The sequence below is a fragment of the Lithobates pipiens genome, unplaced genomic scaffold (assembly GCF_037356315.1).
Source record: "Lithobates pipiens isolate NorthernLeopardFrog02 unplaced genomic scaffold, aLitPip1_a1.2 Scaffold_13, whole genome shotgun sequence".
NCBI classification, from domain to species: Eukaryota; Metazoa; Chordata; class Amphibia; order Anura; family Ranidae; genus Lithobates; species Lithobates pipiens.
The window spans coordinates 280,337,903-280,354,853 of NW_027507718.1; the positions used below are offsets into that span (position 1 = coordinate 280,337,903).

General features: G+C 42.0%; 1 protein-coding gene across 1 annotated transcript in view; it reads right to left on the reverse strand.

Moving 5' to 3' along the window:
• The window catches only part of TBCK (TBC1 domain containing kinase), a 446,663-nt gene that overhangs the window by 272,074 nt on the left and 157,638 nt on the right, over nucleotides 1–16,951 (reverse strand). Inside the window, exons 16-18 of the mRNA XM_077476674.1 lie at nucleotides 15,492–15,554; nucleotides 9,445–9,571; nucleotides 6,035–6,085 (exon numbers count right to left, since the gene is read on the reverse strand). Coding sequence (XP_077332800.1) covers nucleotides 6,035–6,085; nucleotides 9,445–9,571; nucleotides 15,492–15,554 — 241 coding nt within the window. The remainder of the gene's footprint in view (nucleotides 1–6,034; nucleotides 6,086–9,444; nucleotides 9,572–15,491; nucleotides 15,555–16,951) is intronic.

The following is a 16,951-nucleotide window of genomic DNA, read 5'->3' on the forward strand; positions in this document are numbered from 1 at the left end:
CTTTTTAAAAATATATTTTATCTCCCTAGAAGTCAAAAACAATCTACTGATATTTGCAATCTTGAAAGAATTGCACACCCCGAGCACTGCTCATTAATCAGACAGAATTTGTCGACAGCCTCATAGAAGTCTGTGGCGAATGTATGTCGGCTGTATGTGGTGCATTGGGAGTCAAAGCCTGTCTACTCCTGGACATTATACCTGAAGATGCCTTATTTGGAGGAATAAAAGCGACTGTAATGCACATCATTTCACTTACCTGACCCCCAATCTAAGGACTTATTTTCTCTATATAGTGCATTTTTAAATAAACCTCCTCAAAAAGAAACAGGGAGGCTGCCACTGCTGATCTCTAATTCTGAAAATGGGGGTTGCCTGCTAATCCAATGACTTTCCTATTATATGAGTCACCAATGTGGAACACCAATGCAGATCGGGAGTTCTGACTTCAGCTTCTGAATGCCTGCTCCAGGTTAGTAAAGGTTTAGTACTGTAAGGTATAGCACTGCAATACACCTTTATAAGAATTTTGTTCCTTTTGCTTATGTTTTTACAGACGCTTGACATTTTAATCTTGCTGACGGCAACTATATATATATATATATATATTTTTAACCAATATGTCTTACTAGTGATTAGTTAAAGCTTGATCTAAGCATTGGCCAGCACGCACACAACTCAACAAAAACAGTTCTAGTGTCTCTGAAATTGTGTTGTCGGCATTGGCCAAAAATGCATGAAAACAGCTCAGAAAGAACAGATCTATCAACTTAAGAACGTGGCCAGCAAAAGAATATTGTATGCATTGACAAGCAATGCATTCCCACAGCTCAGCAAGAACAGATCTAGTGACTCTGAATGTGTGTTCTAAGGATTGGCCAGCAGTGCATGCCCAAGCTCAGCAAGAACAAATCTAGCGACTCTGATAATATGTTCTAAAGCTGGCCATACACTAGTAGAATTTTTTTGAAAATGTTCCTTTTAAGAATCTTCTAAATGTTAGTGGGGTCATGTTTATTTTTGAGAAGAGTTCAGGAATGTCCATTCACACAAAAATTTAATGTTAAAAGAAATTTTTTTTTAACCACTTCCGGACAGCCCACTGTCGTTATACATCGGTACTTTTAAAGAGGAATACCGTTGTTATGGCAGCAGCTAGCTGCCATAACCCTGGTATCCTCTTCTCCAGAAGATGGCCTGCTTCAAGATAAAAGTGGTCTCTGCGGCGGATTCACCGCAAGATCACTTTTATCGGTGGCGGGAGAGGCCCCCCTCCTGCCGCTTACCGGAGCCATCGGCAGCAGTGGAGGAGATCAGATCTACTTCCTTGTGTGACATGGAGATGAGTGAGGGGAAGATGGCCCCCACCCATCTCCATATGATTGCAGTGTGGAAGCGACGTCAAAATGTCACTTCCACCCATAGCTCTTAAAGGGACCTTTTTCTTTTTTTTTTTAAATGACAATTATTATTATTATTTTTTTTTAACTGCATTTTAGTGTAAATATGAGATCAGGGGTCTTTTTGACCCTAGATCTCATATTTAAGATGTTCTGTCATGTTTTTTTTTTTTCTACTACAAGGGATGTTTACATTCCTTGTAAAAGGAATAAAAGTGACACAATGTTTTTTAAAAAAATAAATAAAAGGTAAAATAAATAAGAAATTTTTTTTTTTTAAACACGCCCCGTCCTGACGAACTCATGCGCAGAAGCGAACATATACGTGTGTAGCTCCTGCATATGAAAAGAGAGTGTTCAAACCACCATGATTGGTAGAGCGAGAGCAATAATTCTAGCCCCAGACCTCCTCTGTAACTCAAAACATGCAACCTGTAGAATCTTTTAAACATTGCCTATGTATATTTTTAAGGGTAAATGTTTGTCGCCGTTCCACGAGCAGGCGCAATTTTTAAGCGTAACATGTTGGGTATCAATTTACTTGGCGTAACATTATCTTTCACAGTATAAACAAATTCAGCTAACTTTACTGTTGTCTTATTTTTGAATTGTGTGCTTGTAAGACCACTGCACAAATACAGTGTGACAGAAAGTATTGTAACGACCGCCATTTTATTCTCTAGGGTGTTGGGAAAAAAAAATGTATAAATGTTTGTGGGTTCTAAGTAATTTTCTAGCAAAAAAAAATGTTTTTAACTGGTAAACAACAAATCTCAGAAAGAGGAACAGTCCTTAAGTGGTTAAATACTGTTGAAAGACAATCATCATGCTATCAAATAGGGAATTTCAAATGAATGTTCATTTGAACATTTACTAGTGTATGGCTAGCTTAAGCACTGGCCAGCAATGCATGCAAACAGCACAAAAAGAACAGAACAGATCTTTGAACTCCAAAAGTATACTCTAAATATTGGCCAGCAAAAATATTTTGTATGTACTGGCTAGGAATGCATGTAGAAAGCTCAGCAACACTGAAAGTGTCTACTAAGCAATTGCCAGCACAGCAGATACATAAAGGAGGTGATTTACTAAAGGCGAATACAGTAGACTGTGCACTTTGCAAGTGCAGTTGTACTCATTTTTCTAAGTAAATGCAACGTGGTAAAGCTTCAGATTTTAAATAGTATCCAATCAGGTGCAAGGAAAATAATAATAAAAAAAAAATAAAAGCATTTAGCTTTAGTAAATCAGCCTCAAAGTGTAGTAACTCAAACTGATAAAAGTCATTAAAAAGCAATACCAAAAATCACTGCTCTTGTACTGCCTTACTGGATAGGACTTCCATATGTACACCCTTCCTGTCAATGAAAGGTGACCCTGCACTGCCTATTTAGCCTAGCAGAGCATACCATTGCTAGTCAATAGAAGATGACTCATGCAGAGTGTACTTCCATGACCGTAAACAAAAACCTGGACTGCTTCATTCACACAGGTGTCTAAAACGGTACATTTAGATGATAAAATGTTGTATGCATCTAAACACAACACTATAGTAATAAGTGGGGACATGCACATACAGTAGCTGCACCTACAAACAAAAATGTGCACTCTATTTAGTAGCAAACAAAAAATGCCAGACCCAGCTGCATCCAGGCGGTATATATCTGAGGATTTTATAAGTGCGCGTAAACATGCACACACAGAGAACTTACACAGGGTCTTCTGCTAGCTTTTCCGACTGTCCAAAATACAGTGCAGCTCTGCATACAAACCAATCAGCTTCCAGTTTTGTTTTTTTCTTGCCAAAGCTTAAAGTGATTGTAAAGTTTTTGTTTTGTTTTTCTACAAAAATAACAAACATGTTATACTTACCTGCTCTGTTGTAGTGAATTTTCATTTGCATCCTCCTCTTCCTGGCCCCTCCTCCTGTTCAGTGCCCCCACAGCAAGCAGCTTGCTATGGGGGCACCCAAGCTGAGTCACAGCTCCCTGTGGCCATACAGACACTGAGCCCCAGTCCAGCCCTGCCCCCCTCCCTGGATTGGCTAGCTGACTTTGACAGCAGTGGGAGCCAATGGTGCCACTGCTGTGTCTCAGCCACTCCGGAAGGAGAATCTGGACGGCTGAGACACTTGTGGACATCACTGGACAGAGAGGGACCTCCTGTAAGTGTTAGGGGGCTGATGCACACAGAAGGCTTTTTATCTCAATGCTCAGAATGCATTAAGATAAAAAACCTTCTGCCTTTAGAACCCCTTTAATTGAACAAGCTGAAGTTAGAAGCTGATTGGCTACCATGCACAGCTGCATCAGATTTTGCACTCTCCAGTTTTAGTAAATCCACCCCTTAATCATGTTTGGCAAGATCTCATGCTAGAAAAATGTTCTTAATGTACAGGATTTATATAGCACCAACAGTTTACACAGCAGACAATTTCTTAAAGCGGTTCTGCACACATTTTATTAACCTACTGCCATTGCGTTTGCTATCGTTCATAAATTTCCTATTTCCTATTTCCCCTTTGTTTTTATTTATCCTACCTTTCGTTATTTGTAATTTTATCTTTTCATCCCCTGCGGCTATGGGTGGTCTTTATGCGGGGATCAGCATCACTTCCGCTGAACCCCGCACTGTCTCCTGGGATCTCGTCCAAGTAATCCCAGGAGACATAGTGGCTAATACAGGTGAAATCTCGCGAGATTTCGAGGACGGCGGGAACTTGATACGACGCCGCCCGTTGTCCTGACAACATTCAGGAATTACACCTCTCGTAGCTGTAGCTACAGAGCATGCGCGGGAACCGGCAAAGCATGCTGGTTCCCAACAAAGCAAAGAAGGAGGAAGTTATTGCTTGTGGGCTTCACATGCCCACAACTAAAATGACATCGGCCAATCATTAAGAATATAAATTAAAATTTTAAGCAAAAACTGACATATTTCAGTGAGAAATCAAAGAAAAGTACCGTATATACTCGAGTATAAGCCGAGATTTTCAGCCTCTTTTTTGAGGCTGAAAGTGCCCCCCTCGGCTTATACTCGAGTCATCGCTGTCTGCCCGCTCGATCAGCGTGTCGAGCAGACAGACAGCGGCCATTCTATTCAAAAGCCGCGCCTCCGGCTCCGCCTTCGCCTGTGATAGGCGGAACACTGAATTTCCCAGCAGCCTGTGTTCCGCCTATCACGGACATCGTATCATCCTCGTACTACGGACGAGGATGATACGACGTCTGTGATAGGCGGAACACAGGCTGCTGGGAAATTCAGTGTTCCGCCTATCACAGGCGAAGGCGGCGGCGCAGCTTTTGAATTTTACAATGGCCGCCGACGAAGAGGGCACGGGACGGAGGCAAGGCAAGGCACGGCACGGCACGGGACGGGACGGATGCAAGGCAAGGCACGGCACGGGACGGAGGCAAGGAGGCAAGGCACGGGACGGAGGCACGGGACAAAGGTAGGCTGGACACACACACACACACACACACACACACACACACACACACACACAGATGGATGGAGACACACACAGGGATGGATGGATGGATGGATGGAGACACACACACACAGGGATGGATGGATGGATGGATGGAGACACACACACACACAGGGATGGATGGATGGATGGACACACACACACACACAGGGATGGATGGACGGACACACAGGGATGGACGGACACACAGGGATGGACGGACACACAGGGATGGACGGACACACAGGGATGGACGGACACACACACAGGGATGGACAGGCATGTCTCACCCTCGGCTTATACACGAGTCAATAAGTTTGCCAGTTTTTTTGGGGGTAAATTGGGGGCCTCGGCTTATATTCGGGTCGGCCTATACTCGAGTATATACGGTAAGCTTTTTTTTTTATTTAAAAACATGCATTTTAAAGCGTAACCAGTAAAAAAAATAATTCTCAGCAGTGCAGAACCGCTTTAAATATTCAAAATGTACTGTAATTAAACAAGCTATATAAGCATATCCTGCTTTGGCTTTATGCAATGCAGACAGTATTGTTATTTCAAACGTGATTTTGAGAGTAGCATATATCATTAAAACAAGCTAAACTACCATATGTATTGAATACCATGCTTGATTTAAGGATTCTACAAAGGTCTGCATTGTACAATTTTGATCAACTGGCAGTGATTTTGTTTGACTTAAAATGCTGCATTACTGTTCATGTTGATTAAATATTTGAGGAATATGCAATCACAACTTCTCCCTGGCTGTCACTGAAATCCAAAGCACAAAAGATGATATGAACATCATTAGACCTGTAAGACCATTATAGGGGATTTTAATATGGAGACTTTTGCCTTATCCTTATGTTAACAAACCTGGGCCATTAACATGTCATAAAACATGTGACTTCAACCATCACATGGCATTCATAGCAGTTGGATTTTGTTTGAACAGATACATTGGTGATAGGTGTGTGTTTTTCTAAGTTCAGCTAGAGATGCATAAAGTGTGGAAGACTCTGCTTGGGTGGCCAGACAGCAATGTTGATTGAGTGTACAAATTACAGGTAATAGACAACTATCAGTGTTAAATAAACACAATTTACCATAGCCATTATCTGAGCAATAATTATTACTTTGTCATTTAAAAGTAGTAGACCCTTACCTTCATTGTTAAAGTTCAAGTAGAGGAATGGCGCACATAAAGAATCCAGGCCTGATAATACAAAAAGCACTACATTAAAGAGTATTTTCTCTATAGGTTGCTTTATCTGGAAATAAATACTCCAAGTCATCCAAAACTAAAGCAAATGCAGGTCAAAGCCCAACTCCAGACATCTTTTTATAGTATTTTATAGAAAGCAGGAAAGTTTTAGACCTGTCAAGCCTGTGGCATTGATAAGATTTCCCCTTACCTTCTATCCTAGTGACACCATGACAGGAAGTGGATGAAACCCACCACTCAACCAGTATAAACTAATGGCACAGTATTATTGTATATATACATGCAAACCTCCTGCATGTATCTCTACCTTGCAAATGTCACCCCCTTCAGCAGTAGGAGCCCTGCAAGACTATGGAATCGGTGGGTGGGTCTCTTTGCCAGAGGTCTGCGGGAGGAGTCATGATGTCACAAGAACTCCCCGCCCACCTCTATACTCTCCTACTCTCCTATTCCTGAGTTTTGAGTAACATCCAGTCAATTCACCAAATGACTTTAGCATGCCCATAATGCCGAGGTGTGAAGCAGCCAATCCTGGGAGAGCTGGAGAAGAAAGGAGGGATGTGAAGCTGGAATCGTAACACATTCTCTGCTCTTATGCCATGCATGAGATAAAGAAATCAGATGTCAGTCACAGCAGTGGGGGATGTGGTGACACTAATCTGTGTCGTTTTTTTATCTTACTAAAAAAAAAGAGAAGAGGATTGCTCAGAGCTGGATTAACTCTTTGTGGCAAGACTGTGCACATATGACTTGACATCCTCTACTCTACCAGGTAGAAGTCTTCATTAAAAAAAAAAAAAATCAGGTTTACATCCACTTTAAGGGAAATTTACCTAGTGAAAACAATAAGAACCTGAGAGATGTTTCAGCCCTTTTTTGCACTCTACAGTACTAAAGAAAATATTGTGTCTCTGTTTAAGAGCCTTTAACAGATTCCCTTTTTATTAAGGAAGTGAGCAGAAATCTTTCAACCTCAGTCCTATCTAAAAAGAAAAAATAAGTTAAAGGGGTTGTAAAGTCTCATGTTTGTTCACCCTAATGCATTAAAGTGAAAAATCTTCTTTGCTACAGCTGCTCCCTAAGCCCCCTTTTTTCTTACCTGAACCCATCCAACTCCAGCGACGTGCATGAGCCCAGCGGCTCCAGCCGCTGTCTCTGTCCTCATTGGATAGATTGATAGCAGCGGGAGCCATTGGCTCCTGCTGTTGTCAATCAAACCCGGTAACACAAGAGTGGGGGCGGGGCCGAGTCCTGCTGTCTGTGTCAATTGACACAGCATCGGGAACCGGGAAAGTGCCCACACGGGTGCCCCCATGGAAAGCTACTCTCCGTGGGGGTGCACGTTGAAGAGAAGGAGCCAGGAGTGCCAATGGGCACCCCAGAAGAGGAGGATAAGGGCTGCTCTGTGCAAAAACCCTCACAAAACAGAGCAGGCAAGTATAACATTAATGTTAATTTTATTTAAAAAATGCAAACCTTTACAATCCCTTTAACGTGCACCTGGATTAACAAAATAATAAAAATGTGCTATGTTATAGGGAATGATTCAACAGTTTAGAACTCATTTAAGCAAATGTGAGAATGCATGCTAATAAAAGGTGAAGTACAGTATTTCACTTTTAGAGAGGTTTCCTTTGTAGTGCTAAGCATGTCATTTTGTCACCTGTGTCACTGCTAGGGCTATTTATCCCTCTGTTTTAGTGACTACTGTCAAGACAACCAAGACAAAAAGTGATGGGAAATCAAAAATGTTGATATGTCAACAGGGAAAGAGGGGAGGGCAAATCCTCCAATATGAACAAATGTTCCTGTGACAATTCAGCTCGTTTACACTTGATTCAAAATGTGGCATTGGACACGCTTTTTAAAAGCCCTCTGAATGCCAATCAAAGCACCCGTTATTAAATAAAATGGTTACCTTACAATTCTGTTCACACGTGAGGTGTTTGCTTTGCTTAAAAAAATATATATTGGTGCTTCAAAGTGTCTCCTTCATAGAAGTCTATGGCAATGCTTGCGCACAGCTCCTGAAGCTTTGGGAAGGCCTTTATTCAGTATTCGCTTTGTTTTGGAGGTATTGTAGGACCCAGGATGCACTAGGAAACCAACAAGCCAACCAGGGGGACGTCAGCAGTCATTTCCAGTTGATGTGTAAATATTCTGAAAGTGTCTGATGCAGATGTCACAACTGTTGTGCAACATGGAGCAACAGGAAGGATGGTGCATATGGTTCGCAACATGGGAATGCTACAGCAGAAGGTGAGGGGGTACCGGAGAGATAGGAGTATCAGCAAACTAAAGGATCAGCAGAGCTGGGGGTTACTGAGTGGGGGATCAGTGGAGCTGGAGGTACTCCTGAGCAGAGGATCTGTTGAACAGGAGTGCTAACGAGCTGGGGATCTGTTGAGTGGGGGTATTACTGAGCCGGGGTTCTACTGGGCCCCTTTAAAACAAATAGAAAATCAACACACACGGGGCATTTGCCACACTTCATTAAAGCTTCAAAAAAACATAATCAAAGCAAGTTGAAGCAGGCACTAAGGAAGGAATTCTGTTCACTTTAAAAATATCTCCTCTCACTTCTTTTAGGTCAAAGATCTCTCCAGTAGGACACAGGCAGGAAAAAAAAAAAAAAAAAAAGATGATAGGAGTTAACCCTTTTCTACTAAATCCCTATTTGAAACAAAAAATGTTTTGTTTTACATGTATTTATTACTAGAAGGCTTTGAGGTAAAATCTGCTTATGTGATGCTTCAGCGAATGTCACCCCCTTATATAAATTATAGAATTTGTTGTGTATTTGTATCATAAGCATGTCTACTAAATTATAATGTGTAGTTGTTCAGGCATCACGATGTAAAGCATGTTATCGTTTTCCTATAAGCAGCTGGTCAGCATAGTCTCATGACTTGTGCTAATCCCTCAGTTCTGTACAATAATTTTGTGGGAATTTGCTTTTTCCCATAACCAAAGAAATTCAAAGACTATGCATGTGCATTTGCTATTGTTTAGGATTCACACTTCACAATTCATAAATGCTAAGATGATTTGTGGCAATGTAAGAAAACAGTGTAAAAATGATTTCTGTTCACAAACCACATATTAGTGATAGCAGTGAAACAAACCTTGCCAATATACTAGGTTTGGATGCAAGAAACACACAGTACACATGACAGGAAACTAATAATATAAGTGCAGCTTACCCCGCCAGCATACTAGGTTTGGATGAAAGACACACAATACACATAACATCACTATAATGTTCAGAGTACATCACCCTACCAGGATACAGAGTCTGGATGTAAAACACAAAATACTATAGTAGCAATATGAACAGTCGGGTAACTCACCTTGCCAGTATACTAGATTTGGATGTGATACCACCCAAGCTTTTAGCACTCTTCGAAACTTTGCATGCCCTTCAGGTGAGGAGAGCAGCTCATCGTACTGATGACAACGTGGGATATCAACTTCAATCTAAAAAACAATAATAGCAGCACACCTCAATATGAATAGCTCAGCTAGCAAATACTGCACTCTTCTCAATTTATGGGCACCTAAAATATGGTGCCTTTTTGCCAGCGGGTCATAAATAATTCTTAGGTTATACTGTGTCCTACAGGAGAATTGGACACTGGCAAACAAAAGAGCTGTTAGTCAACGAGGCAAAGTCAGCCAAACATTCCAAGAAAGGAATAGCCTGAGAATGCAGCACAGCATGCACAGGCACTGGCACCTTGGCGAACATTCAAGGTGCAGGGAACAGACCAAATGGAAAAGCGACAAACTGTCAGTTTTGCATGTAGCGTTGATGTGCCAGAAACATGGAAACATGCAAGTTAACGAGGCCAGAAAGTCTCCATGATGGAAGGAAGCAATGATTGACCTGGTAGATTACTTGTGGAATTCGTGCATGCAGATGAAGAGATTGGGAGCTTTTAGATCCAGAGTGGAAAATATGATCTCATTTGCTTTGGGTACTGTAAAATGGTTTGAGGTCTTTCAGTAGAGACCTCAAAATCTTTCCTTTTCTGGAACAATGCCAATGACCTCCCAAGAGAGGGTTGTTCCAGGGCAGTTTGGAGGTTTGTCAGTCGGCACAGAGAAATTGTAAGGTTTGACAACTTAAAGCAGGCCAGAGGGTAAAGATTGAGAGGCTAAGTCAGATGATGCACAACCAGGAACCATAGTCCCCATTGGCACGATCAGTGTTTCACTGTATCTTCGGTATAGAGACCCTGACCAGAACTGTGACAGGGAACAGAGAGGCAAGGATCAGATAACATTTATCTTTGCTTATGTCAATGCGGACACTTGTAAGTGAACTTTTTATTTATTCTTAAATTAACAAAGGATGTTATGCTATGTTATTTGTGATTGCATTTGATTTCTTTAAGGGTTAGAGCAGTAAGCACCTTGAGGATTCCAGCCAGGACAGTCAAGATTTGGATCCATAGCCTTTATGACCTATCTAATATATGTTAGTATAGGTCATACACAGAAGGTGAGTGCTAGTCCAAGTGTGTGAGACCACACAGATATCTTTAACTTGGTGAAGAAGGGTGGATGAACAATTAATCTTGAAAAGAATGAATGCATGCTTGGTCACAGTGTGGACATTTGTAATGATCAATGGATTATGGACACAGTATGGATTGATACTGTAATATTGGATTGTGAATACAGAATGCACACTAGCACTTATGCATACTCATATTCTTATTTCAGACAGACACTGCAGACACTTTTTTAATTTTGCTGTAAAACCGATAGTTCTGAGAGGAGGAGTATGCACTATGCACTGGGTTTATGAAGACAACATTTTGGAGATGTGGTAGAGGGGTATCTTTATTTATTAACACTATTGTTTTAGGTAATTTACTACTACTTTTTATATACATGTGGTTTTGTGGGGTTGGTGTTACACTAAGACAGGGGTCTCCAAACTGCGGCCTGAGGGCCAGATGTGGCCCTTTGCTAGCCTTTATCTGGCCCTTGGGGCACTATTCTTCCCACTGACACCAGCAATGGGGCATTATGTCTTCCACTGATACCAATGATGGGATACTATTCCTCCTACTAATACCAATAATGGGGCACTACTCCTCCTACTGACCACCAACACTGAGGCCATATTTATTCTCACTGATGTTGGGCTTGGGGCATTTTTTACCCCCGCTGGCCACAATCCGGCCCTCCTAATGTCTGAAGGACAGTTGACTGGCCCTTTGTTTGAAAAGTTTGGAGACTCCTGCACTAAGAATTATGCCCTGTACACACGGTCGGTTTTTCTGCCGGAAAATGTCTTATCGGATCTTGTTGTCAGAAAATGCGATCATGTGTGGGCTCCATTGGACTTTTTCCGGCAGAATTTCCGACACACAAAGTTGGAGAGCAGGAGCCACGCATGCTCAGAATAAATTACGAGATGAACGCTATTGGCTACTGCCCTCTTTATAGTCTTGTCGTATGTGGTTTGCGTCACCTCGTTCTGAACGATCGGATTTTCCGACAACTTTGTGCGACCGTGTGTATGCAAGACAAATTTGGACCAAAATCCACCTGAAAAAATCCGACGGGGCATAAGATATATACCTTTTCCTTACATGTTGTAGAAATTGAAATCCCAGCTTTTAAACTCTGAACATTATTGCCCTTTACTCATTTATCTAAGATGCTTTTGTTCCAAGTTCTTGTAAAAAACAATAACAGATGTCTCCCCACTTTCAGAAGCATGGGCATCCCCTCATTGTGAGGTGGACTGTCTTACAGGTTTGGAAGATATGGGAGTCCTAGGTTTTAAATGTAACTGGTATTGCTCTGCAAGACACTTGGGAAGGGAAAATAGCTGGTCAGGAGTAGACCAGTTACCATACAATAAAGGCTGCAGTAGCAAGTGTACTGGGAAAGTTTTGACAGGTCGGTGACTTTAAAGGAAGCCCAGATCGGTAACTTTAGAAAATTTAGACCCAGGTTGCTCCACACCCAGACAGATACGCACTGAGCCAATAAGAACTAAAACTATCTATATGCCTAGGAAATATGTTAGCTGACTGAACCTCCTCAGATGCATAATTATTCAAAGAGGATAGGTTACAATCCTTTTTCTCAGCTGAGCAGAACATCTGTAGAAACAGCTGCAGCTATGTCAGAGACAGACTTTGGAGGAAAAGGTGTAGAGCTACGCTTGCAACTTCTGCGTTTTGCGATGTGATACACCAGTTACTGAAACCGGGGAGGCACTATGGTCAACTGTGTCCGCAGCACACAGTTGACCATAAGCAGCAGCAAGGACAACTGTCGCTGAAATCCTTGCTAAGAGCGATGGGCGGTGATCACCTCTAGTCAAAGGTGGAAAGTATGGAAAGTGCATATGCACAACATAGCTGTAGGCAGAGCAGCACTTAAGTAACCAGGGAACATGTGACACAATCCATTGCGCCATAACAAGAATATCCAGGATGTTTGCTTCTTTAGGGTGCCTTCGACACATAAAAATGTTACGCAACACTGATATTACCCAGCTTTAATCCTGTAGGGCAATAGGCAGGGAAATATAGTAACACGCACCAGGCTCTGAAAAAGGGAAAGGCCCCAGTAATGTACTACAGTGGAGCTCTGAGAAGTGCCCTGCCGCAAACAAACATAGCAACAAAATACTGAGTGAAACATGTCACATTTCAGACAGTCTTCACAATTCGGTTGGGCATACTTCAGAGGAAGTCTGAATTACACCAATGGGTGTATCACGGCCCTGGACCTGTAAATTACTCTGCAGCTAACACAGTTTATGAAGTTTCTGAAGAGTGCTACAAGCAGAGCACAGTGCCAAAGTTCACATTACATGCAATCTTTGCATCTTTGTCATGGTGGGGTATGAGTATGCGCTATAGGAATGATGCTTAGAATTAGCCAATCTGGAAAGCTGCAATAGAAGTCCTGATAGCTCTGCAGCTAAAAAAGAATCTTGGCTGAAGAAAATAATAACTTGATAAAAATGAAAATATGTCTCAGGAGAAAAGACAACCACTTTCCTAGGACATTAGCAAGAAACCAAAGAACGATGTGAGTGGGATAAATTATATCTGGCTAACTAAAAGCTTTCTTTTTTTAGAAAGTGTCCAACTTTCCTGTAGGCAGCAGTGTACCCTATTAGCTCAGAATTACTTCTGTCACCCTTACCCTAAGGAAATATTTCTCAAATAGATTTTGCGGTCAACACAGATTTCTAGTTTGCACAATCCAATTCTAAACACTGGGGCCCATTTAGCACCCTTCGAAAACGTCCTATGTCATTCAGGTTAGGCAAGCAGCTCATCATATTGATCATCATGTGGGATATCAAGTTCAATCTATAAAACAGTTCCCACAATTCTATTGTAAATAATGAGACCTATTAAGCACACTGCAGTACTTAACTGTTAAGGGTTGGAAAAAAACAAAAAAAGTCCCCTCAAGATCAACTTTTAAACAAATGCAAAGTGATTGATTCTGCCTTTGCTACAATAACCTAATCAGTCTTAGTGTTACAATAAGAAATGTTATGCCGCGTACACACGACCGTCGAAAGTCTGTCGGACCTAAGTCCGGAGTTCTGACGGACTTTCCGAATGAACGGACTTAGCCACACACAATCACACCAAAGTCTGACGGATTCGAACGTGATGACGTACGACCGGACTAGAATAAGGAAGTTCATAGCCAGTAGCCAATAGCTGCCCTAGCGTCAGTTTTTGTCCGTTGGACTAGCATACACACGAGCAGATTTCTCGGTAGGAACTGGGTCCGGCGGAGTTCTGGCGGAAAAATTTGAAACATGTTCCATTTCTAAAGTCTGTCAGACTTTTGCAAATCAAAAGTCCGCTGCAGCCCACACACGATCGAATAGTCTGCCGGAATTGTTCCGTCGGACCTTTGATGTTGAAAAGTCCGGTCGTGTGTACGCGGCATTACACTTCCTTTCTTCCCTTTAAAATTGCAGGGCTCTTCTCAAGTATCAAAACAAAGATGAGATTTTCAATGTAGTAAAGAACATAGCTAGTGATTTGGACTTCTAGGAGATGTATTTAGGCTCATTTCAGGAACAGCTGAATGCTTTGGGTTAGTGGAAGAGTCTGGGAAATTCTATTCACATGCTTACTAATGTTACTAGGAAAATTAAATGCAATTTTCCCAGGACTCTCTATGGCAGGCATGTCCAAAGTCCGGCCCGCGGCCTGCATTCTGGTTTCGAACGGCCCGCCTAGCATTTTGGACATGTATATCTTTTGTGGCCCCCAATGAATCCCAGAGTGCCGGGGGCCACAAAAGATATACATGCTGGCTGCCTTGTAGGGGACAGGGAGGGGGTGGGATGAGTGCCGGACATACAGGGGAATTTCCTGTTTGCACGAGGGCCTCTGTGATAGGAAGTCCGTATCCTGCGCTGTCATTGGACGGCTGTTCTGCACATCATAAGAGGCGAGACTTTGTATTAAAGAGGCCGCTGAGAAAACAGATTCTCCTCTATGTAATCTGTCGGCGCTTGTCCTGCCCCCTCCCTGTTCATTCCGAGGCTGAAAATGGACATCAATCGGGCTGCACTGATGGCAATGGTGGGTGCTGCATTCCTGGCAATAGGGGTGCTGCATTTCTGGCAATTTGGGTGCTGCATTCATGGCAATGAGGGTGCTACATTCATGGCAATGTGGGTGCTGCACTCATGGCAATGGTGGGGCTGAATTCATGGCAATGGTGGGCTGAATTCATGGCAATGGGGGTGCTACATTCATGGCAACGGTAGCGCTGCATTCATGGAAACGGTGGGGCTGCAGATGGGCACTGACCCTTATTTTGCTTCACAGTTCTTTTTTTAAAATTTAAGATTTTTCCTAAAACTTCCCTCTTAAAGTGAAGGTGCGTGTTATATGGCGATAAATACAATATAGCTAAATATCACGTCCAAGCTCATCTCTTCCCCACACACAGCCACAAAGGCAAGAGAATTCTTGTTGGGCAGTGTATTAGTGCTTGGACGAACACACCGAATTATAATGGTTCAAGGAATGCCAGGCAAAATGGTCGGCCCTCACGCACGTTCACTTCATCAAATCCGGCCCTCTTTCAAAAAATAAATAAATAAAATTGATGAGAAGCCCAGAGAAGGGTTTATCTGGCCAACTTTACTTTAACAGCAAACAAGTCTGCTGTGGTGCTTAGCCTTTTTTTCTTAAATGATTAAAACAGCATATACAGTGTAGGTTCCAGGAATCGCCAGAATTATTTATCCTATAGTCTATAATAATATCAGAAACGTGGCTTGTACTTTAGTTGCATACAAAATTTTTTTAGTATGGGTTTTCTTATTGGCAATCGATAGAAGTGTTAAGAGGCTTAGGTCTCAGCTATGAAACTTTACCTGACGGTCTGTAGGTATTGGCGTGTCTTTATCTGTGGCATCATATTTTTCCTGAATAGCACCCTTCAAAAGATACATTTGAAGAAAAGATTAAAATCACTCCTTTTTTAGACAGCTCATACATACAGTATATTACAGGTCATGAAATATAACTGCATAACTTTTAACATGTGACAGACTCTTGATACAAGGGAGTGTTACTAAGGATGCAGTAAAGCATCTTCCAGGTTGAGGAGAAAATCAGTGAGGTGCTTAGTCCTCCACTTATGAGAAAATATAGATCAAAAATATATTAAATTACTTTTATCTTGTGTGTGTACTTATTTCAAATTAGTTTGCAATAAAATTATTCAAATTCCGTATAATTCCGTATTGTGCCCAAATGTGAGACCACAATCCCAGTGCTGCAAGCAGAACAAAATAAATAAATATATATATATATATCCGAGTTCTGCATTAATACAAATAGTCCACTTAAACACATTTCTGTAAGAGAAGTTGAAATCAAACTCCCAGTGTTGTAAAGAATAAACAATGCAACTATCCACAAATGCTCTTTAATGTAGCGATCCACTATTCATATAGAAGTCCAGCTGTATACTTCAATCCAAACATAGTGCGCCACCAGTGTCACTGCAAATCCACACCATTAGACCCCTTTCATACTGAGCTGCCATCGGCGTCAGCGGTAAGGCAGCGTTATTTTTAGCACCGATACACCGTCGTTTTAGCAGCGCTATTCGAAAAGGGGGTTAAATCAGCCCGCAAAACGCCTCTGGAGTGGCGTTTTGCTGGCGGTATCAAAGCGCTGCCCCATTGATTTCAATGGGGAGCAGCGGTTGAGGAGCAATGAGTTCACCGCTCCTTTACCGCTACAAACTTTTTCTGACACCCAGCCAGCGCACCGCTCCAGTGTGAAAGCCCTCGGGCTTTCACACTGGAGTGAATGGAGCAGCTGTTTTAGGGCGTTTTGCAGGCGCTATTTCTAATGCTATAGCACCTGCAAAACGCTCCAGTGTGAAAGGGGTCTTAGTAAGTGTGCTTCCCCAATGTGTAGATTCACCACTCATCTTCTCACTAGACCTATATTCTACTACAGGCCTTATTGTTTTTTTTTATTAACGACCTAGGTCAATTTATCATCAGGTATCAGCAACCTCAGTTTACTTCCCTATGTAGTGGATTACTATATTAAAGAGCATGTGTGGGCAGTTGCATTGTTTATTCCTTACAGCACTGTTCGTTTGGTTTCAATCCCTCTCACAGAAATTTGTTAAGTGGACTATTTGTGTCGTGCAGCTGTGAAGCAAGGCATCATAGCCACGGTAAGTGTACATTCCCACCCGTTGCCTCTACAACTAAAGGGGTAGCGGTTGGGGGCTGTTATAGCACAGGTCAATCACAGGGTTTTACCGCCCCTCAATCACTAGCGTGAACAAGCCCTAAGAGTCAAAAGCTAT